The sequence below is a fragment of the Phyllostomus hastatus genome, unplaced genomic scaffold, assembly GCF_019186645.2.
Source record: "Phyllostomus hastatus isolate PE091 unplaced genomic scaffold, TTU_PhHast_1.1 phas_contig_524, whole genome shotgun sequence".
Classification (NCBI taxonomy): domain Eukaryota; kingdom Metazoa; phylum Chordata; class Mammalia; order Chiroptera; family Phyllostomidae; genus Phyllostomus; species Phyllostomus hastatus.
The window spans coordinates 2752485-2778004 of record NW_025333900.1 but is presented as its reverse complement, the minus strand read 5'-3'; the positions used below and the strand labels follow the sequence as shown (position 1 = coordinate 2778004).

Here is a 25520-nt window from a genome sequence, read left to right as displayed (position 1 = left end):
CTGTGCCTTGGTTTCTTCATCTGTAACATGGGTATTACAGTAACTGCCTCATGGGTCATTGTGAAGATTAAATGAGCCAATCTCTGAAAAGCTAGTAACTTTAGGTGCCTATTAAATATTAACTGTCATCATTTTAATTATATGTTGTTATTAGTAATTTAAACAGTTAATTACTGATCAGTGCTTATTGTCAACCAAGATAAATACTATAAAATTATTTTCTACCTGGCTGGCGTAGCTCAGTGGATTGAGCGCGGGCTGGGAACCAAAGTTTCCCAGGTTCGATTCCCAGCCAGGGTACATTCCTGGGTTTCAGGCCATAACCCCCAGCAACCGCACATTGATGTTTCTCTCTCTTTCTCTCTCTCTCTCCTCTCTCTCCTCTCTCTCCTCTTTCTCCTCTCTCTCCTCTCTCTCTCCTCTCTCTCTCTCCTCTCTCTCTCCTCTCTCTCTCCTCTCTCTCTCTCCCTCCCTTCCCTCTCTAAAAATAAATAAATAAAATCTTTAAAAAAATTATTTTCTAAAAGTAGTGTTTTTCTAAAAGTAGTATAATTAAGCCTTTTTTATTAGTATGATATGGTGTCTTCTGTGTTTTTATTGGAATTATTTAGCCTCTCTCAGCTTCCAGGAATCATTTAATTTCTATCTCTATTTGTGGCAGTTAATGTAGCCTGTGAGGCAGTTACTTTTTTTTTCTTAATGTGGCATAATGTAGTTTTTGATAATTGTGCTTAACTTTTTATAAAATTTTCCCTGACATAGGTACATCCTAACACTGTGAAAGGTTGTCACCTGACTTTCAGCTGCATGCTAGATATTGGATCCTAGACTCTTGAGACCTAGATAAAGCATACCTTTTAGCTGCAAAGTTCCATATTAAATTAAATATATCTGCATATTTAGAGAAAAATATTAGGTAATAGTTATTAAACATACAAAATATTACAAGCCATTTATGTTCACTTCTCTGTTGCTCTCCATTCAGTAAGGTAGTAAAATACTTGTTTGTTTTGGTTACAGAAGTGGATTCAAGTCAGTTAAGACGCCAGCTGTGTGGAGGGAGTCAAGCCGCCATAGAACGAATGATTCACTTTGGAAGGGAGCTACAAGCGATGAGTGAACAGCTGAGGAGAGAATGTGGCAAGAACACAGCAAATAAAAAAATGTTGAAGGTAAATTTGTTTCCCCTTAAAAAATTATAAATGAGTCAAAGCTTTCGATGTGGTTGGGCAGCTCTGCTCTCCTGGAAAGAACACTGGACTTCAAGTAAAACCCATGGACTCAATCCCAGTTGGGCTACCACACTCTTAGTTTTCTCAGCTGCAAAATCTGCAAAGTTATTAGGAAAAATGTGAGTATGCTGATAAAACTGTAAATTTTATGGTTTTTATTTTAGTAAACATTTCAGGGTTGTTGCAAATTGAATGTATAATACGTGGTTTTTATTTTGGTGATAATTGGTGAAGGATTTGGGTCATCTTTAAAGCCAGAATAGTTAATACAATTTCAGATCTTTTCTGGATTGATGTTTATGATAGCTAGGAAGGTGGATACAATTCATAGTTTAGTAAATTATCCACAGTTTTGTGAATCAGGTGAAATTGGAGTTTTCTCCTACCTTGTCAGCATTGTAATTAGTTGTGGAAATGTTATAACTCTTCAGAAGTTTTTTTCATAGGACTTTTTTAAAAGTCCTACTACCCATGTAAGCCTATAAAGCATTACACTAGCCATTGTATTTTTTAAATAGTGCATTAGGTTGGGCTCAAAGGTAATGTTATAAACATTTTCTCCTGAATGTGTTGAAAGAAGTTCAAAGAACAAAGGAGAGATGCAAGTAGTGGCCTTGAGACGGATGCTTGGGTGTAATGTATGCTTGTCCTTTCCTATTGGGTGTAATAGGAAAGGGCAAGGTGCCTGCCGTTCCTTCCAGACACAAACTGAAAGTTGATGCACCAGTGGCACTGAACATGGCATAAATCAGTGAAATGAAACAGCTGCCTGTACTGTAGCTTCAGTACAGCATCTGTGTATGCAGAACATATCTGCTTGGCCTAGGATGGGTTAAGGATCCACCGTATACACATCCAGTTAAAGGCATGCAGTCTTGTATTTTCAGTATCTGAGGTGGGAAGAGAGGTTTCTTCACCATATTTAGTACTTAATCTACTGGGTAGCACAGCTGCTATTCTAACAGTGACTGTCAGCTCTCAAAAAAAAATTAAATTATGACTTTATGCTAAATAAATGAAAATTGGTGGATTATGTAATTTAAACTATTTTTTGTTAGAACATCAAATCAGATATTCATATACTACTAGCAAAATGGCTGTCGACACTTACTCTATAAAATTGAGTTTTTTGAAATCAGGCTACATCTTTCCTTAACTCATCTCCTCTTAAATATATTTTATGCATATAGCACCTAGGTATTCAATGAATGTTTATGAAATTGAGGTTGAATTCATTTGAAAAGTATAACTGATTTTTTCAGATTGGGTATTCATCACCGTTCAACTTTGTAGGACTTTTTCTGATATATCAAGAGTGCCAAAAAGAAACTTATTTCTTGGCTTTTCTTACAAGTTATTTTAGTTATCTAAAGTTACCATTTGGGAAACTGATTGAGTTCTTTTTGCTAGATACTGAGGTTCTCAACCTTTTTGGTGTCTAGAAACCTTAGGAAACCATTAAAGATTCCCAAAGAGTTTATTAATTTTGTTACATTAGAAATTAAAACTAAAATTAATTTATTTAAAAAAAACAACAATAAATTCATGAAATAAATAAAACATTTAACTATCTTCCCAAAAGTGGGGGGGAATGAGAAGAGTGGCCTTGTGTTACATTTTCACAAATCTCTTCAATGCAAGATTTAATCAAGATAAGCTAGATTCTCATACCTGCCTCTGCATTCAGTCTTTTGTGGTATCACACATCATGTAGCCTCTCAAAAAGCTGACTGTATTGTTGTCAGAGAATGAGAAAAGTGGAAGTAATATCTTAGTATTATTATGAACATAATTGTGACATTACAAAACCCTCTGCAAGGGTCTTGGACCCAGTTGTCTCCACTATACTTTGAGAAGTGTGGGCTGGTTTTTTTGTTTGTTTGTTTTTGTTTTTAAGATTTTATTTCTTTCTAGAGAGAGGGGAGGGAAGAGAGAGAGGGAAACACCAATGTGTGGTTGCCTCTTGAGTGCCCCCTACTGGGGACCGGGCCTGCAACCCAGGCATGTGCCCTGTCTGGGAATCAAACCCGTGGTCCTTTGGTTTGCAGGCCCATGCTCAATCCACTGAGCCACATCTGCTAGGGCTACTTTGAGAACTATTGTTTGAGGGGATGTTTCGGAATATGAGGTGTTTTTAAGAATTCATAGACATTTTGCCCTGGCTGGTGTGGCTCAGTGAATTAAATATCAGCCTGCAAACTAAAAGGTGGAAGGTTTGATTCCCAGTCAGGGCATATGCCTGGGTTGTGGGCCAGGTCCCCAGCTGGGGTTGAGAGGCAACCAATCAGTGTTTCCCTTGCACATCGATGTTTCTCTTCCTCTTTTTCTCCCTCCCATCTCCTTTGTCTAAAAAATGAAATCTTTAAAAAAAAATTTTTTAAGAATTTATAAACATTTTTACAGCAGGTCATCTGACTTGCCTTGTTAAAACTTTATGCTAATTGAGTATGAAGGGATGTGTGATTTCTGCAGTGCCTTCAAAAATTTAAGATTTCATTCAAATCAGCTGTCTTTGATTCCAATTTGCATAAGGTTCAGAAAATAGCATTTCATGGTCCATTCTCAGATATTTCTTGATTATATATTGAATTATGAGAAAGCGTAATTCATCTTCATCTAAAGAATGTACATGGCTTCTCTCAGGAATGCATTTCCATTCTGACTTCTAAGCAAATATGAACTGCTTTAAGACACTTCCTTAATATTCTGAGCTGCCTCCCTCCTGTTCCCCAGACTCTTTTTGCTCTAGATAGGCATGAGTGACTGATGTAACTTACAAGTACCTAAAGAACAAGGCTGGAGGGTTGGAGGGCAACATGAAGAAAAGAGTAAAGGGGTTTTTTTTTGCTGTAGTTAAGATTTAGAAATTACTCCTTTTCCTTTTATTCTTCACTTCAGATCACATGTGATTTTGTTGGGTTATTTTTATCTTTTTTTTTTCCCTGGTTTTGTATAAACTTTTGAATCATATACATACATACAGAAAAAATGATTTGGCTAAAGTCGAGGGAGAGATTTACCTAAATGCTTTACTGTAAGTACATGTGTCTTCTGCTTCCTCTCAGTTGCATGTTGCAGCCCATGCAAGTAGCCTGCCCGTGGTAAAATGGTAGGGAGTCCCTGCAGTAGCCCAGTTTCTCTTGACGTTTTTTATAATTTTGTCAGGCTTCCTTTCCTCTTTCCCTGTTATCTTTTTGTTCCTTAACTGCCTAAGCCTGCCAGAGGCTCCCTAGAGAACTACCTGACTTTGTTTAGCAGCTACCTATTGAACTTCTGCACTGTGGCAAGACACTGCTGAAGGCCTTGCGGAGAGTTGAATGCGCATGAGCAACCCCAACCAGAAGGGAGCTTTTCATCCAGTAGTTGAAGTAGCAGTAGAGCCATTTAGACTCACCGTTTCTAAACTGTTAACAATTTTAAGCCAAATGTAAGTATAGTTTGAGAGCCCTACCTAAATGTCACATTTCTCTCCGAAATTATTCCCACCAAGGTACTTTTTAAAAAATAAGTAACCCGTAATGCCATTATATTTGATATTTTTACTTTTGTTCTTTGAATCCTGTGTGCATATATTTTACCTAGTAATTTTAGTTATCCTATTTTGTATGTTTTAATTTATTGTCACAAAATTTATCTCTAATTTCTGTACATTATTTGCAACTATTTTTAAATGGCTACATGATTATTTTATTATGTTGCTATGTGATTTTATTTAAGCATTGTTCTGGCTAGATTTTTTTATTTAAATGCTTTAGTAAATACCTTTATACATATATCTTTATGTTTCTTCCTTTAAATTATTCCATTCCACTGGGATAAAGTCCTAATTATTGAGTCAAAGGATATATTTATTGTGGCTCTTGCCACATACTGCTATAGTGTCACTTTCGAGAAACCTACCAACTTAGCAGCAGTGATAATGTGCCAGCGGTGCTGCTGCTGTAATTGTATGTATTTGATTACTGTCACCAGTTAAGTTTTACAGCAGGATTTAAAACATTGATGTTGCTTTGTTGATTTATTCCCTTTGTAAAGAAAGATAAGGTTCTAGCTACTTACTACTGGGAACCTGATGCTTATAATAAAAAAATAAGCCTTTTTATTTTTTAAAGTTTTGTTAGTTTCCTTGATACAGCTTCACTCCGCTTCCAAACTTGTTTCATAGTGTTGCTGTATGATCCCTGTATAATCGAGTCTAATCTGTGCCACACCTATACAATTCCACTGCCTTATTGACAAAAAAGAAATTCGGGCTTATTAGTGTGGTTTAAGGAGGCATTTTTGGATCTAACCCGTTATCCATGGTTCTAACCATGCCTTTTTCTCCTTTCACTCAGCCTCAGTGTCCCTGTAGCTTGAGCCTATTTCTGTGATTGCATCATGTGACTCAATACACTTTGGATTAATAAGCACTACATGATGTTACTTATTTATGTGTCTGTCTTCCCCCACAAAACTCTGTGAATCCTTGAAACAGATTTTGGTGATTGGTGTGTCCTCAGTTGCCTAGCTGCTATGTCCAATAAATATTTGTTCAATTGTACTGAAAATAATAGAGCAGAATTTTAGACTTTTTCCCTCTTGATACTTAAATTGAAAATTAAAAGGAACTGCATCTAAAAGAAATACAGTACTAGCAGTGTGATCATAACCTGTTACTGCCTCAGTTTGCATTGCTGAATGATGGACATACAGTATCCACTTCGTAAAGTTATTGTGAAGATTAAGTGAGATGATCCACACGAATGCTTGAAACATTGCCTCACATAGTGCTAGTGCACAGTAAATTACTACCGTCATGATTATGTGTTTTTGCTTTAAATATCAGAGCACATAAACAGAATGATGATTGATTTGAGATTTGAGATATTTCATCTTTTTGTAGCATGTCCCAATATAATGACCCAAGAGGATAGTTTTGTGCTTAAAGTTTTTATGTACCCATTATTCCTTGGACAGTTCTATCTTTCAAAGTTTATCTGTGCTGTAGGGATGGTACTTCATTAGATGGTTGTGAGGTAAATTAAGTCTTGAGCAAAGCTCAGTCTTTAGAAATAATATGATTGATTAGAGTTAGCTTTATAGGATATTAATATTCTTTCCATCGATAAGTTTGGATGGGGACATTCAGGAAGTACAATCTAGGTTTGTGGGATGCATAAAATATCTTAAAAACTATAAGAAGTAGGTCTTGTGATCAGCAGGTGTAGAAGCTTCTTCCCTGTACCCAGCATGTATCAGTAGCTACAGAAGACTCAAAATGGTGTAATATTTTTTAAATCTTCAAAGAACTTTCATTATAATAATTGGAGCAAAAAGTCTGATGTGAAGTACTTACAGTAGATGACAGTGGAGTAACACACACGTTTAGACATATGTACTCCCTGTCTGGTAGCCTCGGATGGACTGCATAGCTTTGCTTCATGGACAGTTTTTATTTCCACAGTGTGGAAACCAGTTTGGAAGAGAAAGGGCAAGAATACAGTTGACCAGGAACCCTTTCCCCACCTCTGCTCTCAGAACACTAAGATGATCATTAGAGGAATACTTGAACTGTACCTAGGAGATTGTATTTTAGGAATCAGTCTTCCACACTTCGTAATTAGCACTTTGAAAGTTGTTACTGAATTCACTGGTTTACAATTTCCTCAGCACCTTTTTGTGTATGCCTTCTGAATTGGGTAGATATCCTGTATCTAACTAAATCTGTACCTATATTATTACCTTTTTTGGACCATAAGACACACCTAGGTTTTAGAAATAGGAAAAAGAATTTTGAAGCAAAAAATGTGGTAAAATATTTAATAACATAAATAACATATTTCACCAATGTAAATAAATGTAAACAGGACTCAACAGCAACATTAACCACCATTATTCCTCCCAAATGGGGCGGGGGGGGGGGGGTGCATCTTATAGTTCAAAAAATACGGTGCTCCAGATTATTGACTTTTGGCAGAATAAGACATCATTTATTGAAAGATTAGAATGAACCGACATTGCTAATTTCATTTAGCTCAGTCCTCACGTGACTGTGAAATATGACCTCTGATAGCCTCCATTACACAACTGATGAAACTTGACTCTTAAAGAGGTTGTTACTTGCTAAAGGCCACACTACTGATGCACACTGGTGGTTGATGGCAATGTCTGAAACCATTGTGTATTTGCCTCCCCACAAAGAAGACAGAATTTCTTTCTGTCTTCTTTCTTTTCTGGGAAAAGACTCCTGTATGTGTGTCAGCTACTTTAGGATGGGGGGCTTGAGGATGGTTGGAACTACTGAGTTCCTGAGTGGGGGTCGGTTTAATTTTTTTGGTTACTGCGTTTGAGATGACATCCAGTTCCCACATCTACTTGAAAAAATATATTGGCATGCCTTATCACTTTAATGTCAAATTCACATAAGTGATAATAAATTGCACTGTATCTAAATGTTTTAGTCTTCCTTTTTACCATAATCAGTATTAGCCCATTTCACAGGAATTCATTTTTTCAATTTTTAATATTTTTTCCTGTTCCATATATACAGTAGGGATGGGGGGAGATGAGACTGTGTGTTCACAGAAAGCATGAAAACACATTAGACTTTGCTTCATAATCTAGTTGTTTAAAATATCCATAGGTAAATGGGTTTAAATGCCACAGTAGTTTAGTGCCTTTTACCTGTCTCTCAGTTTGTAACCAACCATGGATGATCATAGTTCAATTATTTGAATTAAAAATCAAATTGCTATTTTCAACAGGATGCATTCAGTTTACTAGCATATTCAGATCCTTGGAACAGCCCTGTTGGAAATCAACTTGACCCAATTCAGAGAGAACCTGTGTGCTCAGCTCTTAACAGTGCAATATTAGGTAAGTGAAGCCAAAAAAAAACACACCACCATCTAGATTTTCAGAATATTTGAGGTGGTATTTGTGCTGGCATTTATATTTTGATAAAATCCTTAGGGAAAGTTTTTCTACATTTTAAAATTAAAGTTACCTTAAAACATAGAAACCATTGTTTCAATCCCAGATTAAATGGATTCAAATAGAATAAAACCAGTACATTGGGATGCATCTGGGAGAAGTTTGGAAATATGATTTTGTGTGCATGTACGTAAACATTTCTGGCCTGAGCCGCCCATTTTCCAGCTCCCACTGTGCAGGCACAAGGGGTTTCCAGGTGATTTGGAAATGCCCCATCAATAATATTAACCCTTGAAGTCAAATATATTTGTGTTTATATTCAACTCCCTGCCCTTACCAAATAAAAAGGGTGTGTGAGGAAGAGAACAATTTAAATAAGTTTAGCCAAGCATGAGCATGAAGTGAGAAATTGGAATTTGCTGTTCCCGTGGTTGCCATTCCTATGAGTAGCTCACTACAGAGGATGACTCTAGTGTTTATGTATTGAACAAATACACTATTTATATGACTTCTGTAACTATATATTTTGTGCATTTATACTGAAACTCTATAGGGTTGATTACTTAAAACTTTTAATTTCTAGACAATTCTTTTCAAAGGTAATTAGCTAAGAGTGATTTTTCACCTGACTTTAGAATCTAATTCCCCAGATAAAATGGGACTCCAGTTTAAAAGTCTATTCTGTGTGATTCGGCCCTTTAAAGTTTGGGGGCTTTCAGCAACATGTTTCAAGCTATTAATATTTTAGGTAGACTAGAACAGTTCGAATAGAGGGTGTTTAGACACAGAAACTTGGAATGAGGGCCCCGGGCCCTCCCTCATATGGCCAAAATGTAAAACAAGCAATTAAAAGTATTCATATTTGAGCCTTAATCTGTTTGCCTTTATACAATTAATTTTCAATTCATCATTTGTTAAGTTTTCATAATGAAGTTTTGAAATAGGAGTAGTGTCTTTGTGTTGTAGTTTTCTTAAAATTAGAATTTATATATAATGTGAATTTTGTGGTGTTAAATTGTGTTATAATTTCTTTGGTTATGAAATTCATTTAGCTCTATTGGTAAGAGAAGCAAGTAGCAATCCTGGGATTGTAGGGCAAATTATGGTTTACAATACTTCTATTTTTAAATTACTACATTGTAAGAAATCATGAAGTAGTAATTGCTTTGTATTTATGTAACACTTACACTTGGAAAAAAAATTGTCAAGTGACCAGTTTTCTTAATGACAGCTTTTTGTATCTTGGGTTCTTCAAGGAGATTAAATTTTTAAATACTAAATTGCTTGGGGCCATTGTCCAAGATAGTATATATTTTTACATATTGTACTACATATTATGTAGGTTCACCCATGAATAGTGCTTAAATTTATTGTGTGTAATTCCCACAAAAATTAGTAAGATTATTAAATTGCTGTGGGGTGTCTGCATATTTATAAATACTAAATTTTATAATCTATTAAGTAGTGCTTAAAGTTACATTAGTTGTATGTAATTCTTGCAAGTTCCATATCCAAAATTTTTTTTTAATGCTTACAACCACCTGCCTTCCTTGGCCAGTATATGTAATAAAGTACATCTAGATGCTTACATTTCAGCAAAGTTACTTCTCTGTAAATCTTCAGGAGACATTTTTGAAAGGGTGTTTCCTTTTCAGTGTTAATTCCCTATTATGTTTGATTTTTGTATAAAAATTAAATTCTTGATTCAAATTAAGGCAGAATTGTTTTAAACTACAGTCAATCCTGCTTCAAGTTGGCAAAAATAAGTTTATCACTATCAAAATTTAGCCAAATAGTATCTTGCCACTGAATGGCCAGTACTTTAATAATCTTAACCCAGAGCACTTTTCAAACCACTTTCTCAACAATCTTTTTTGCATATTTTCATTCTTGCATTTTTTATTGTATTTTTTCCATTACCATTTATCTCCCTTCTACTCCCCCCACAACAGTCACCAACCAACCACTCTGTTGTCCGTGTCCATTGAGTCCTTTTTGCTCCATCTCTCCATCCCCTCACCTCCTCCCCCCAGATTCTTACATTCTTGATCCTTTTATTCTTGTAGTTGAACTCCTGAACTTGCTTCCTTATTATTTTTGCTTCATTCCTTCTAGAAGTTTTCTTTCTCTGAGATTGCAACCCCAAAACCAAGGGTAGAATTAAATCATACGGCGCCTTACCATTTATCAGTTTTTGACCTTTATTGATAGCTATGTCTATGAAGGACTGATTAGTAATTCCATTAATTGGGAATCTACATAAACTTGAAATTTAAACATCTGCTCACAAGGAAAAATTACCAACTTATATATTTGGACACTTCTACCATTAGTTCATTTTTTTCATTTCTGGCAAAGAACAAATTTTATTAATTATATTTGTACTACAACTGTCTGACAGATTTGTGGTATGTAGTACCCTGAATACTTTATTGTCAATTTTTAAAATGTCTGACGTATTGATTGTAAGTTACCCCTCCAAAATTAAGAGTAATTTTGCTCTATTGTCTCTCATAGTGACCATCACCCCTTGCTCCCTACCAACCCAAATAACATTCACCAATATGCTTTGGAGACAGTTAGGCAGCCTCAGTTTGGTTGTATCCCTAGAAGAAGAATCTGGCCTTTTTCTGTTGTCAACTGACCTTAGTCAAAAACAGTATTAAATATTTCTTATGCTCCCAATGAAATATCAGCCAAGAAACTGTATCGTTCCCATCATAGGTAATATGGAAATAAAAAGTTGAGAATATCTAACACTTTAAAAGTCTAATTCTGCACGATTTTTCTTATAGTTGAACACCTAGTTACCCACATTACCTTGTCAGAGTAGTACCTGCAAGGCATTAATCATTTGCTTAGAAAGTACCTTTGCTAGTTAGTTAAGGGCAATATATGCATTGATAATTGTGTAAGTAATGCAATATTTTCCTGAAGAGATTAAAAAAACGTCTTGCTAATTGTTATTTCCATTTTTAATCATTTTTTCCTCAGAAACCCACAATCTGCCAAAGCAACCTCCACTTGCTCTAGCAATGGGACAGGCCACACAATGTCTAGGACTGATGGCTCGATCAGGAATTGGATCCTGTGCATTTGCCACAGTGGAAGACTACCTACATTAGCTATGCATTTAAGGAGCTCACACTTATATTGTGGCATATAGTCAACATGGAAGTAGACCAGCTCTGCTGATTTTGAAATTTAGATTTTTTTAATTATGTACTGGGGACAGGTTTTTGTCGCTTTACATTGCTTCCTAGTTTACAGCATGATGCAAATGATTTTCTAACTTAGCGTTAGGAGAAATTATTTTCCATCTTTAACCTCTTAGTTGTCTAAGAGTTAAATATTACCGATTCTCAGATGTTGGAATTTATCATCACAAATCCTTTAAAACAATTACCTAAAAGAAACCAAAAAAATCCTGCCTTCTTTGTTGGGGGGAGAGGGGGGAAGGAAATGGAACAAGTTGTGTTGTGTTAGCATGTGGGTGATGTAAACTTCAAATTGGGAGATGTTCCAACCCCCACTCCCATTTAAGCATTCAATCAGTGTAACTTGCAAAATGCATAAACATCCGACAGTTTGAATTTATAGTGTTGATGGAAGAAATCATTTTTAATGTGTACTGTAAAACTTGAAATACTCAGGAGCTGAGTGAATACGTTTGTTGCTACTTACAATCCCGACCTGTTAGTCCCAGTAGTTTTGTTTTAACATGGTCTTTTCAACTTTGTTTCCTGTTTAACTACCAACGACTTCTGTTGTAGACTCACAAGTTTAACTTGTATTATAACAGTATTATATGTCAACGGTGTGGTTATGACCTTTATTTATATAAAAACCAAATATTTAGTCAATTTACCGTGTCTTAATTTAATCTTTGTATACCTTCCATTTTTAAGTGCTTAAATGAGTACTATATTGCAATAAAAATGTAGTGATATAATTAACCAGCCATTAAAAATTTACTTCTACAGATATTAGAGTGTCAAGCTGAGTTTATATATTAGGTACTTACATACTTATGATTAATATAAAACTAGAGCAATTAAAATCAATGATTTTTATTATAAATCTAAGTTCTACAAGCTCAAACTGCGTTCAGTTTACTAGCCTCCTTGTATCAAGCCTGATATTGTGGGTCATACAGAAAGAAAAAGGAAAATTAATCTCCTTAGCTTCATAACCATATTAAGGCATGTTACTTGCCCGTAAAGCAAACCCCCAAACTAGTTAAAAGTAAAATTTAAACAAGCTGTTCAAGTGGATGACCATATTCTTTGGTTATTTTATATACTATTTTTGCACAGTGAGGCTTGAACCTTCTTTAAGAAAAGTGGGTATTTATATACATTTAGCTGTTTTGTGAGGCAAATTCTCATCGGTATCACCAAAACACCTGAGAGACTAAGGCATCTGAGAGTTCCTCCTCCCTGCCATGCCTGCCACACAAGCATGGGGGGCAGGGGGGGAGAGGTGCCATTACTGGTTATGTTTGTATTCAAGTAAATGGATAAATACTTACAAAAAGAAATGAAAGCAATTCCTTTTAAACTGCTATTTCTTCCAGGACCCTCAAGGATCAAAGGCACAATGTATTCCAAAAGGATGAAATGTGATGGGATACTTCCCCAAATAGATTTATGACTTTTGTAATGAGCCTTTAAAATGATTTATTAGATTTTTAAACCAAATTAATCTTCTGCACTAAGTAACTGGAAGTTCCATACATACAAAGTTCTCATTCTTCATTTAGTTTTGATTTACTTCTTAGAAGTTTTCATCTTTCTGACCATCCAACGTCTTTTAAACCTCTTCGCATTTTGTTTTTTCTGGGTTCCTACAATAGAAAGTTTGTGCAGTAAGAATAAAAATTCCCAAGAAAAAATTTAAAAATTTTCAAAATTTTCTATATGAATATAAATACTAAAATTAGGTCTATTAAATTAGATTTTGTTAGCTGTACATATATAATACACTGACCTAATTTTCAGAAGCAACTTTAAACTATTAATATAGAAGCTATTATAAGAAAAAACATAATTCATAATTATTTACTATCTCCTTTAAAAAGAGCATTATTCAACATAGAAAATGATCAGAGCCAAGAGAATAAAGCTGACCTTACCCCAACCATTACTCAAAAACTGGGCTGCGGCTTTCTTCACTGGTAACCTCTTATTGTCAAGAGACAGGAACTTATTTACTAGGAAAGATAATTATTTATCATTTCTTTGTTTATTTGCAGTAAAAAAGTGAGGAAAACAGTCAATAAGGAAATTACCAGTAGTTCTGTTGGTTCCTGGACCATATAAAGAATTTTGTATGAAGGCTTTGGCTGCTTGTTGCCTTGAATCCCTCAGATCTTGATCTTTTAGCCTTAGAGCCAAGTAGCTTTTATTCTGGCTGATGATCGATACAAAAGGTCAGAATCAATGATGTTGATAACGTGCTTTATTTTAAATAATTTCCTGTTGCCTCAAAAAGTGAAAAAAATCCTTATTTTGTATATGCACCAATACGATAATTAATAAAACTAATAAAACTAAATTATAGTGCTATTTTATAAGAAATTGGCTAATATTCACATTTTAGTAGAGCAAATAGTTTGTTTTTATATAAATATCACAACTGGTTTTCCCACAGAAGATCCAATCTGAAACTGCTACTAATTAAAATATTTTTACACGTAAATCAGTACTTTAATTCTCAAAGGTTAATAACTATATGCTACATGAAAATAAGGCTCTTCTTACCCAATAGACTGTACTTTTTGTACTTTAGCTTTCTTAGAATCACTTCCTTTTTCACATTCTTCATCTTTCTTCTGCAAATTAACTAAAAAATTGAGTTTTATTTCTAGTTAGCACTTACATAAAAATAAATCAAGAATACTTTCAGGAGTTCATGTTAAATACCCTCTCCCGCCAATTTGGATACAATTTTTATTTCTAAGAAATAGGGGGCCTGGCTGGTGTAGCTCAGTCGATTGAGTGCGGGCTATGAACCAAAGTGTCCACAGGTTCGATTCCCAGTCAGGGTACATGCCTGGGTTGCAGGCCATGACCCCCAGCAACCACACATTGTTGTTTCTCTCTCTTTCTCCCTCCCTTCCCTCTCTAAAAAGTAAATAAAATCTTAAAAAAAAAAAAAAGAAATAGGGGGAAAGGGACCCTTATACAGAGCCATGGGGGGGGTGGTGAGATTGAGGGTGGGAGGTGGGCGTGGGTAGGGCAAGGGAAAGTGGTGGTGGGAAAATAGAGACCACTGTATTTGAATTAAGAAAAAAAAGAGAGAAGAGGCTCAAGCTAAACTTGGCCAGTGCTATTCCAGAGCTCTTTCTAGGGGCCAATAACATTTGACTGCAAAGCAACTTGACACTTTCATGAAAAGTTATTTAAATTAGAATAGTTCGTACCTTTGTTTAACTTTCCTGGTGATTTCTTTATGCTAAGGGAGAAAAACAGCAGTGACTGGAATGGCAGATAGCAAAGATTACCTGTTACACAAGTAAATTTGGTCTTAGAAGTAGGTCCTTCCACTATCACCCTACCCCAATTTGTTCCCACTATCCTCAGTTTTGGAAAGTCACTCCGCAAATTCCCAGCCACCAACTCCCAATCAACAAACTAATAAATATTGGATGAAAGTATCTTCTCAGAATTTAAAATCTGAAAGTATATCTATCAACAGGCTTCCAAAAAAAAGCAGATTGCTGTGGTTAATGGAATTAGAGCGAAAGACTTAAAGAATGTTATAAACACCTCAGCTAAAATATAAAATAAAAGGTGGTAGGCCTGTCTCATTTTATTTGAAGAAATCACAAAGGGTAACTCAACAGTTTTAAGCACAAAAGACAAGGACTAGAGTGGAGGCCTCTGGTCTGAGAGACAAATGTAAACTGACAAAACTCGGAGATGTCTGTACCATGCACAACAGAAAAACTACAGAGGAGGAAGTTAACAGGGTGGGTGGAATGAGAGAATGAAAAGGTGACATTTGAGTTTGGCTTTAAAGGATAAAAAGGGAATCTGCCACCAAATACATTTGTGTTTATGTTGAGTGTATTTGGGATCTGAATAACGGGGAAAGTTCTACAGAAAATCTGAGGACCAGGTCAAAGATATAGATGTAAGAAACAACAGACAGAAAAAACAAATATTTAGAACTGTAAATTTAGTAAGGTTTGACTGACTCCATGGGATAGATGAAGAAGAGGATGACTACAACATCTGGCTTTAAACATTCAGTGCGTGGCAAAGCTGCTAAGTGAAATGGGGATCGAGGAGGAACGCCAAGTCGGTGGCAGGTATGGCAAGTATGGGGCAAGCTGAGTTTTAAGAAGAGCCTGTAGATAAAGAGTCTGCTACTCCACTAAGTCATAAATTTCAAGACACATTTTATTCACCATCTACCCTGCTCCAGGACAAATGAAACCTCAGAGTTGATGAATAAGTGGTCTGGGATCAGGAACTCAGAAGCTCGAGTTAGCAATGGGAATGAACAAAAAGAAACAGTGAAATACTGAAAAGGAAGTGAATTGCTTCCACCTTTCCCACCAAATTCACATATCTACAATGTAGCTTTTTAATTTAGGCTTTATTATTTCTTCAATTATATAGACTCAAATGTACCAATATGTATTTCAAAGATGGAGGTATGTAAGCAAGTAATATAACAAGATCCATTACTTACTCTGTCTGTGAAGCGGTAGTTAACTTCTCTAGAATAGTGTCTGGAAGGAGTTTCCTTTTCTTAAAGACATTTAAAAATAAAAAGTGAGCTACAAGACAATATACCCTGGGTTGCTTCTGAAGTTACAATTTTACGAACACCCTCTTTTAGGCTGACCACTCCCTCCACTATCTCTAAGTTGTAGGGAAATTGTGATCATAAAAAACCTCAGAACCTGCCCTGGCTGGCATAGCTAAGTGGACTGAGCGCGGGCTGCGAACCAAAGCATCGCAGGTTCAATTCACAGTCAGGGCACATGCCTGGGTTGCAGGCCACAGCCCCCAGCAACCGCACATAGATGTTTCTCTTTCTCCCTCCCTTCCCTGTCTAAAAATAAGTAACAGAACCTATTCCACATTCTTTGGAAGACCTAGTGAAGATTGGAAAGGGGGCCCAACTCTCAAATCGCTGCTAAACACTGAAAGTAATGTCCCTCTGGTGTTGGGTGTCGGTGGCCAATCTGCCAAACACCCGACAGCACAGCAATCATATTGATGTTTGTGCAGCCCTTAGTTTACACAGCACCTCATTTAATTCTAATAGCAACCCAGTTACAGGTAAAACTACCTCCGCGAGGCGAAATGACAGGTGTCACAGCGAGCTGAACGAAGGAGGTGGGGTTTAATCGCGTGATTTCAAATTGACAGCTCTTCCCACTCTCATTTTCTGTCGGCGGACAGCAAAGAGTAGAGCATCTTTGTTTTCACCGATGTCAGAAGAAATATTAGCGACGTTTTCCCCACCCCCATATCCTACCAGCTTTGCAATAAACAAGGGAATTGTACCCCAAGCCGGTTGTTTTAAAAAGGAGACGCCTCCTACACTCTCTAACCTTTTGTTCGATAAACAGCTCCTCGCGTCGTTTCCTCTTCTCCTTCAGAAGTGTTTTATCCCTGGGAGAAAGGGTGACACGTCAGAGCTAAAGACACAAGTGCGACCGGAATGGACGGTTCTTCGGCCCAGCCGTAGGTTTCCAACCTGCGCACCGTCTCCCGAACTCGCCGCTCCTCTTCCCTCGCTTCCGCCTGGGCGCTGGCGAAAGTCAATTCCTCCGGGGCCTCGTCGTCAAACTCGTCGTCCCATTCTTCGTCTTCCTCCAGTGGCTCGGCAGCCGCGCCACTGCTGGGTTGCCCGAGCAACAGGCCGTGCTCCGCCTCCTGCTCCGAGGCTGGCTGACCCTCGTCCACCATCGCCGACGCTGATGCCGGAGTGCGGGACGCGCGTGGCCGGAGCTGCACCATGGCTCACGTCGCTCCGGACCGTCTGACCTCTGACCCGGAAGCAACAGCCCGCAAGCCGAGTGTGACGTAAGAGCAAGCGACACCAGTTAAATCGTTCCTGGCGAGCTCGAAGGCTACCCCCCTCCCCCCACTTAGAGACAGGAAGCGGAAAACCGTCCCATTCCGAGGCGACGAAGGCGTGGCCTAAGTTGTGTCAGGTTTGGGCGTTCCTCCCACCGACACGGAGGATGCGCGTTTCAAGGCTGTGATTCTCCCCTGGCTGCTGTAGAGAGCAACTAACTGTGGGAGCGTGTGCCCTTGGCGCCTGTTTCCCGGCAGAAAAAAAATCCTGCTGCCTTCTTGGCCGGGATGCTGAGAGCTGGGTCGGCTAGGTCCCCGCGCTCCTCGAGGCGGGCTGGCGCGCGTCACGACATCCGCTTCCCAGAAACTGATGACTGCAAGCCCCAGTAGTTCTGTCGCCACCTTTTTGCACCAGGATTCGCTTGGTCGATTCAGTTAATCAGTATTTGTAGAGCAGATTCCTTTCATTCCGCACTCCCTGAAGAAGTGGAGTTTCAAAGAGAAGACATGCACTATAGCGGCAGGACAAATGACAAGCTTAAATCAATTCTCTACACCAAATGTGAGCTTGGCGACTTCTGCCGGTGTTTCTCGGGCTTCCCTGACCACCAGCCCCTCTACCACTGTCTGGCCGTGCCTCTGTTCTGTGTTCATCACTGACACCTTCCCGAAGAATTTATTGTATGATTCCGCCCCTTTTAAATGTAAGGTCTGTAAGAGAGAAGTAAGGACCCCGTCTGATTCCCTGGTGTAACCCCAGGACCTGGATCGCTGGCTAGCCCATCGCAAATCCTGAAGGGTGAAAGAATGACTTTACCATACTTAGTGAATGCAACCCTAGTATTATCTTCCCCACCAAGGGGAAGATGTATTTCATGTTTCGGCATACATGGCCCATCACGACCTGTGTTTATCTTCTCCCACCCTTTATTCAATACGAAATGATTCATCCATCATTCTCCCAACAAACTAAGCTTTTTCACATTTGCCAATCATTTGTACATGCTGTTCCCTCTACTGATACACACGTGGAACTCCTGTTTATACAATACTACAAAAACCTTTCTCACCTGGCTGGCGTAGCTCAGTGGATTGAGCACAGGCTGCGAACCAAAGTTTCGCAGCTTCGATTCCCTGTCAGGGTACATGCCTGGGTTGCAGCCCAGCAACCACACATTGATGTTTCTCTCTCTCTCTCTTTCTCCCTCCCTTCCCTCTCTGAAAATAAATAAATAAAATCTTAAAAAAAAACCTTTCAAATACCTCAACATTTATCCCACTCCCACTCTGCCCATCTCTAACTACATTTTCCTGTGAATCTTGCACAAATTCCATTACTGCAGTTTCTACACTGTATAATAGTTTACATGAAAGTTGTTCCAACCTGCCCTGGCTGGTGGTGTGGCTCAGTGGATTGAGTGCGGACTGCAAACCAAAGGGTCCGGGGGTTGGATTCCCAGTCAGGGCACATGCCTGGGTTGCAGGCCAGGTCCCCAAAAGGGGACACTCGAGAGGCAACCACACATTGATGTTTCTCTTCCTCTCTCCCTCCCCCTCCCCTCTCTAAAAATAAACAAATAAAATCTTTTTAAAAAGAAAGTTGGCCCAACCATTCTGTTAACTCCTTGAGGGTAAGGTCCATGCCTTACTAATTTTATTTCTAATGCCTATCATGTGGTAAATATTCAGTAATATTGCATTGAATACAGTACATAATTTCTACCTCATATTTTGTATTTTCAATTCTCCTTTCATCTTCTCTAATAAAACCACAATGTGAACAAAAATGATAAAACACACACACACACGTACACAGAAAGCTGCTGGTACCAAAGGCCCCAATTTGAGAGGAGCTGCAAAGAACAGTTCTGAAATATCTGGGACTTGGTCAGATAGAAATTAAAAATATAATCAGACTTTCTGAGACAGTGTGCTGACTTTCATCATTGCTAACACTAGGAAAATGTATAAAGTAATTTCAAGAAGTCCACCAACAAACCTATTAAAAGAGAACGATGATGGTATTTTACGCACATAAACTCCGTAAGTATTACACACACATCCCATCAGTGTATATGCCTTGATCCAGCCATGGGAAGGGTGAATTGAAGCCTACAGTTTGGCCCTTCAGCCTCTTTGTAGGTTATGAACATCCCTCTTGTCCATACGAAGGACCCTTGGGATTTACTAAAAGGTATGACTTGCAAATGCAGTACAGAATTTTATGTGATAGTGTCTTGTCATTTATGTCCACAAATGCCAAGGATGTAACGTTAAATGCAATTTTGTAAGGGGCTGGGTGGTGTGGCCAGGTGTGTAATCACTCAGGGAGTCACCTGATCCAAGGAATCTTGCCATGTATGACCTTTCTACACAGGTTCCTAAAGGCCGCTCCTCCCAGTCAGGCCTCTGGTGCTTGCTGGACAGCAATCAGGCATTCCAAGAGCCCTGGGTGACACATTAGGTGATGGGGCTGGAGGTGAGAACTGTTTTCTTGCTACTTCACTCCAAGGTAAAGTCCCATGGGAAACACTCTCTTCAGAATTCAGTGTCTGGGAAAGGCTGGCAGACCCCGAAGGGGCTGTGTGCTTCTGAGTTTATGATATTAAGAAAGGCAACCATCAGCTCTCTCTTTTCTCCTTGTCTGCTAAGAAGGCTAGTACTAAACTTTAAGCAATTGTGTTTACCTTTAGAATCTATATATTTGCATCATTTTTTTTTCTTGGTCTCATCCTGATTTTCTGCCTTGTTACTACTTTTCCTTCTTTGCTTGAGTTCTTGTTCTAAGCTATTCCACATACTCTGAGGTAAAGCAACCAAACAAGTTAAATACTGAAAAGAAAATGTCCCCAACAAAGATAACTCATGGGGCCAAATCTTTATACAATAAATTACTTACTGTAGAGAGTGATTTTATTTTCTGTCCAAACTTGTGCAAAAATCAGAAATATCAAGGTTTTTACCTGTCTACTTCCATGTTTGCCAAATAGCAAACATGGGATAATTACATTTTTAAGACACTCAAATTAGAATTTTTCACCTCCCAATAACCAACCAAACACATCAGAGGCATCTTATGCTTAAGTTTAAGCCAAATAACATGCATCGACTTTACAGTTCTCTGACTTCTTGTAACTACATTTGCTATTGTTACCTCTAAGGCCCTATCAGTTATCAACAGGTTGGATGCCAGACAGGAAATCACAGGGTATTTTTAGATCTCCAGTATTCAGCTTGCCATCCACAGGACTGTGTCTCCTCTATTTGAGGCCTGGTATTGAGATGTACTATAATTTCTTCCCTCCCCAGGACAATTAAGAAACCGATTCAGTTTCATGAGGAGCCAGGGCTTCAGGAAGAGTTGTGCCACAGGGCCCCTGGAAATGAAACCTGAAACAGAAGGACAAATACAGCAGAGTTAGGAGTTAAACCCATGTACTACTTTAGCAAGTCACACTTCTTAATTACACCCAGAGTAAAATCCAAATTCTCACAAATGTGGTACTATGAGTTTTGGTGCCCACTTCTTTCATCCAGTTTCTGACAACTCCAGATATAGACATTTCACTACAGACTGGCCCTTGTGATCATGAGAATTTAGAAAAGGGCATGCCTAGAATTTAGATGGTATAAATAAGAATTTTATTTTAAGGGGCAAGGGGAGATGTAATTATAAAGTGTATTTCCTGATTGTATTGCCAAACTCATAACTGAAGTTTTAAAGTTGTACAATATCTACATTAAAATAGAATTCATATGCACTAAGGACAAGAGAAAGGTAACCTCCTGCATCATACAAACCATCAGGGCTTTAGCTGAGTCAACAGGCCTCTCAAACCACCATTGGACTTCACAGCAAGCTCTGACTTAGTCAGAAAAGAGGGGAAAAAGACATAATGAAAAAAGAAAGTGCAAAGAGGAAAAAGAAAAATCAATAATTTCTGCTTCCTTCAAGAGAAAACACTTAGGACATGAAAAAGAAAAGCCCAACTCTGAATAAGAAATAAAAGCAGGTATTGTTTTTCTAGTGTATTATTACTAAGAAAACCAATTGAGTATAATTAAAAATGAAAAAAAATTGCTCAGTGTAATTTATCATATTATTTATTCTTGATACAGTACAAATGGTGAATGCCTTCTCCCTTACATACTTTGTGGTCTCCACAGAGTGCCATTAATGGACCTCCCTAACCAAATGTCATTCCCACTCCTTCTGCCACACCCAGTGTGGGCACACTGGCCACTAGAAAACTCCTAACCGCACAGTGGTTACAATCCCTTGAGAACTTTCTGAGAATTACAGCCAGGCATGGAGAGCTTTTAGAGAATTTCCATGTCCCCGATCCCACATGGCCTCCTTACTAAGAAAGTGACTCTCAAGTGCCCCTTCCATGTTCACCCTTCTCCCACAAGAACAAAGGCAAGCTGTACCCCTCAAACGCCCCATATCTTACAATGGTGCCTTAGCCCAGAATGTGAAAACCTATGGAAAAGGAGACATTTGAAATATCAGTGTAGATTAAAGAAAGCAAATGATTTCTAAAGGCTGTGTATCACATCCTTATGCAAGTAGGGCCATTTCATTCTTGCTTTCAATAAGATTGAAAGAGGGTCTGATAGAATTTTCCATTAACAGATAACAAAATGAGATATAAAATTACTATGGGTATTTTAGCATATAACATGGAAGGAGGTCCAAAATGTGAGTGGCCATGCCATAAGGAAATTCCTTTCATGTCAGTGTTTATGTGGCCAGGGACTCTCTTTATGTCCATCTATGAAAAGCAAAAACAAAGAATTACAATTGACACTAAAAACGTAAAACTGGGCTGGGCCAGTGAAAACCTGCCCTTCCATCCCTCAGACTGGAGTAAGAGACACAGATAAAGCAAGCTGCAGAGTGAATAGAAAATAGTATTTTTCCCTAGGACAAGCTGCAAAAATTCATAACACCCTTCTTTGAGTAACTGCATACCTTTTTTACTCACTGAGGAATTTTGTCTTCTAAAATCATAAAGTATCCGAAACTTTGCTGTTTCAAATTATAGAAGTGAAGAATGAACAATTCCCTTGTGCCTAGAGGATCTAAGTCACTTTGCCATTGAGATGCAGCCTTGATTTCCACCCCATGTGCAGAGCTCCAGGTGAGGGATGTCTGGACACCCAGTCCACACCTACATTTCCTTTGTCATTTCCAAGGACACAGGACCCTGAGACCACTTTGCCAGCCAGACCCACTGAACCCCTTTGCACAAAGCCCTACCAGTTGCTGATCTATTGAAAACTGCTTCATTTAAATTTCACCTATACCTCCCTCTCCCAACAAATCCTGTAATTGTGTTTTTTCCTTTGTTTGGGGACATGCCTCTGTCTCCTCTGGAGTGGAGTCTCCCTCATCACATTCACTCGGGAAGCCTGTCTTTTCCGACTACAGGCTCAGTTCTGGTGACCGTGGACTACAATGTGAAGGGTCTGTCTCCTAAGGCTCCATAGTATTCAGCCATGGATACATGAACTAATTCCAAAAATGCACATCCCATGATGCAGTACCATTAAAATTTTACTTTTGTGGGAGTGTTAATCAAATTTACAATTTGTTTGTTGTTCTACACAACTACATACTACAAATTGCTGTAGTGATAATTCAATCTAGACAAAAATTTTAAGAGAACATTTAAGTTTTAAGGACATTGAAAGTAAATAATTCATCAGATATTTTGTTGCTGAAGTATAATAAATAGGGGAGTCAACAGCAGATTTTCAAACATAAAAATGCATTACATTAGTACAAATTCCTGTCATGGAAGTAGAATGGAAATACAAGTTCAAAGACAAAGAGAAAAACTGTGAAGGCTCCAACTGTTAAAAAGGGCTGCGCCCCAGCCAGGTGGCTCCTTGGTTGCAGCATCACCCCACGCACCCACCAGGAGGCTGCAAGTTTGATCCCGGTCAGGGTGCAAACCGGACGCAACCGGTCACTGTTTCTCTCTCACACTCCCTCTCTTTCAAATAAATAAAAACGTATCCTCAGGTGGGGATTTATAACAAATTTAAAATAAAAAGGCCTGCATATTTAATTTGTACATGGATGATGGCAGGTATAGAGTACTGGCGTCATCAGACTTGCCTGGATACGGTTAAAACCACAACAATGGCAGTTTTATTTTAAAATGTCATGTTTTATTTCCAGTGCTCTTGGAACCACATCTCTTTTCATGATTTTGATATGAAATTTTGGATGTCAAGTTTACAAACATCACAGAGGTACATGAACAAAAATGTCTAAGGATCCGTGTCCTGGCTCCCACGCACCTTGCTCCACCCCCGAAGTTGTAGAATGTCCAAGAGTACTGGGTTCCGGAACCCGTTAATGCCATTTTTATTGGTTAATGTAACTATCCAATTGAATTTAAAATTTTGTAATAAACTGCAAAAATGTAGATGTTAAAAGAGGGTTATTTCTAGGAATATTAATGGAATGCTTTAGGAACACACAGAGTCACTAAAAATAATTGTTAAATTAGCCGTAAGTGGAAAAGACTGAGGGGGAGACTGCATCATAAACTTCTTTTTGTGCATTCTTTCTTCACTTAGACAAAGAAAAAAAATCAAAACTAGAAATTGTAATCCAGTATTTTCCAAGATTTCTGATAATAAGAGTTGCCTGAGTCTCTCGTTAAATATAAAAATAAACAGTCCTCTTGTGCTGGTCATACTGATTCAGGAAATGTGAATCAGATACCTAGGTATCTGATTTTCTTGGTTGTCTGAGTAGTTTTATAAAATAAGGGCTGGGTGATTTTTATCTCTGGGAAAATTTGGGGAACACAAGGAGGATTGTGCAAGAAAGGTGGGCTCCAATCTGCAGATCCCTACTCAAAAGGGAAGGCCCTTAGCTCTATCAAAAAAAAAAAATGAATATGCATTTATGCTTTAAATGAAAATAAAATGTTTAAAATATATGTCTTTTATTCTTATTCTTTCTTTAAATTACTTTTTAAAAAGTCTATTTATTATTTATTTTTCTTAGAGAGAGGAAGGGAAGGGGGAGAGAGGGAGGGAGACATTGCTGTGAAAGAGAAACATCTATTAGTTGCCTCTGGAATGTGTCCCAACTGGGGATGGGCCCGCAACCCAGCCATGTGCCCTGCCTGGAGGAATCAAACCGGAGAAGTTGAACCAGTGACCCTTCATTTTGTGGGTGATGCCCAACCAACTGAGCCACACCAATCAGGGCTGATTTTTTTTTTTAATTAACAGACCACTAGGGCTCTGATGGAACACACAGACTAAAAGGGCCCTTACAAGCTCCCCTTGCCAGTGCAGCCAGATAGGGTACTGGACTTCCCTGTCAAACGTAGTCAACTGTGAATTAAAAGAAGTGGCCTCTTTACACTCTTTAGAAGTAAATATGTAACTTAAGCAACCTATAAAACCATTGTCCAGTACAGAATGACTTGAGTCTTCTAAACTCCACCAGCAATTAGCTTTCACTGGGGCCACTTGTTCCCCAGCACAAACGTGTTACTTTCCTACCTCACTGATTGCCTCTTCTGGGACTTCCCCCCACCACTCCAGCCACATTGACCTCTTTGTTGTCCTTCAAACCTCCCAGGCATGCTTCCCCCTTGGGCCCTTTGCTCTAGGTGGTCCCAGTGTCTGAAAAGCTCTTAGTCCTGATAATCTCTTCAGCTACCTCCTTGGCTGCCTTCAAGCCTGCTCAAACTCTTCTCAATGAGGCTGGCTCTAACTACCCAACTAACCCTGTGACCTCCATGCCCCCCATCCACAACACCACCTTTGCTTTTTCCAAAGGTCACCCACGTTCTCACATGTTATAGAATTTGCATATAATAAATTTATGATTATTATGTACTGTTTGCCTCCACCACTAGAGTGGCATCTTTTTGCGGTAGATTTTTTTGTTTTGTCTACTGATACATCCTATTCTAAGCACCTAGAACAGTGTCTAGGACATATGAGCTACTTAATAAATATCTGTGGATGTCAACTAAATTCCAAAGTTTATAGAAATTAAAAGCTGAACACCACGGTGGCTTCAGGGTGTGGAGGGCCCAGGTTCTTGGAAGACCCTGTGCACCAACAGCCTGGCTGAGCGCGTGAATCCCAATTCTGCCTCAGCAGACGCACTGACCCTCACATGCCAAGGACCCTGGGGGTGAGTAACAGTCAGAACCTTGAAGCCTGGATCCAAAGATGTACAGTATCTGTCAGTAATGGTTTGTCAGAAATCATCCAAGACAGCCATCAGGGATGGGGAAAATGACAAACACAAAACTGGAACTAATTAACACTTTGAAATATTAACATA

The 25520-nt window shown here is 38.4% G+C and overlaps 3 protein-coding genes across 5 annotated transcripts in view; 1 reads left to right on the top strand and 2 right to left on the bottom strand.

Moving 5' to 3' along the window:
* Positions 1-12010, top strand: part of RANBP9 (RAN binding protein 9) — an 83678-nt gene extending 71668 nt beyond the window's left edge. The window contains exons 12-14 of the mRNA XM_045847012.1: positions 1021-1172; positions 7979-8090; positions 11142-12010. Of these exons, the coding sequence (XP_045702968.1) occupies positions 1021-1172; positions 7979-8090; positions 11142-11272 (395 nt within the window). The 3' untranslated portion in view covers positions 11273-12010. The remainder of the gene's footprint in view (positions 1-1020; positions 1173-7978; positions 8091-11141) is intronic.
* A 791-nt stretch (positions 12011-12801) lies between these two features.
* On the bottom strand, positions 12802-17229 carry NOL7 (nucleolar protein 7). The gene is made up of 8 exons (XM_045847013.1): positions 16866-17229; positions 16720-16780; positions 15849-15907; positions 14572-14603; positions 13910-13991; positions 13438-13559; positions 13282-13359; positions 12802-12993 (listed from the first exon to the last, which is right to left on the bottom strand). The coding sequence occupies exons 1-8, from the start codon at positions 17126-17128 to the stop codon at positions 12917-12919; spliced, it is 774 nt and encodes a 257-aa protein (XP_045702969.1). The 5' UTR covers positions 17129-17229; the 3' UTR covers positions 12802-12916.
* A 2820-nt stretch (positions 17230-20049) lies between these two features.
* The window catches only part of SIRT5 (sirtuin 5), a 32178-nt gene continuing 26707 nt past the window's right edge, over positions 20050-25520 (bottom strand). For all 3 annotated transcript variants that reach the window (XM_045847196.1, XM_045847195.1, XM_045847198.1), the window contains exon 9: positions 20050-20578. In XM_045847196.1, the coding sequence (XP_045703152.1) occupies positions 20503-20578 (76 nt within the window). In that variant the 3' untranslated portion in view covers positions 20050-20502. The remainder of the gene's footprint in view (positions 20579-25520) is intronic.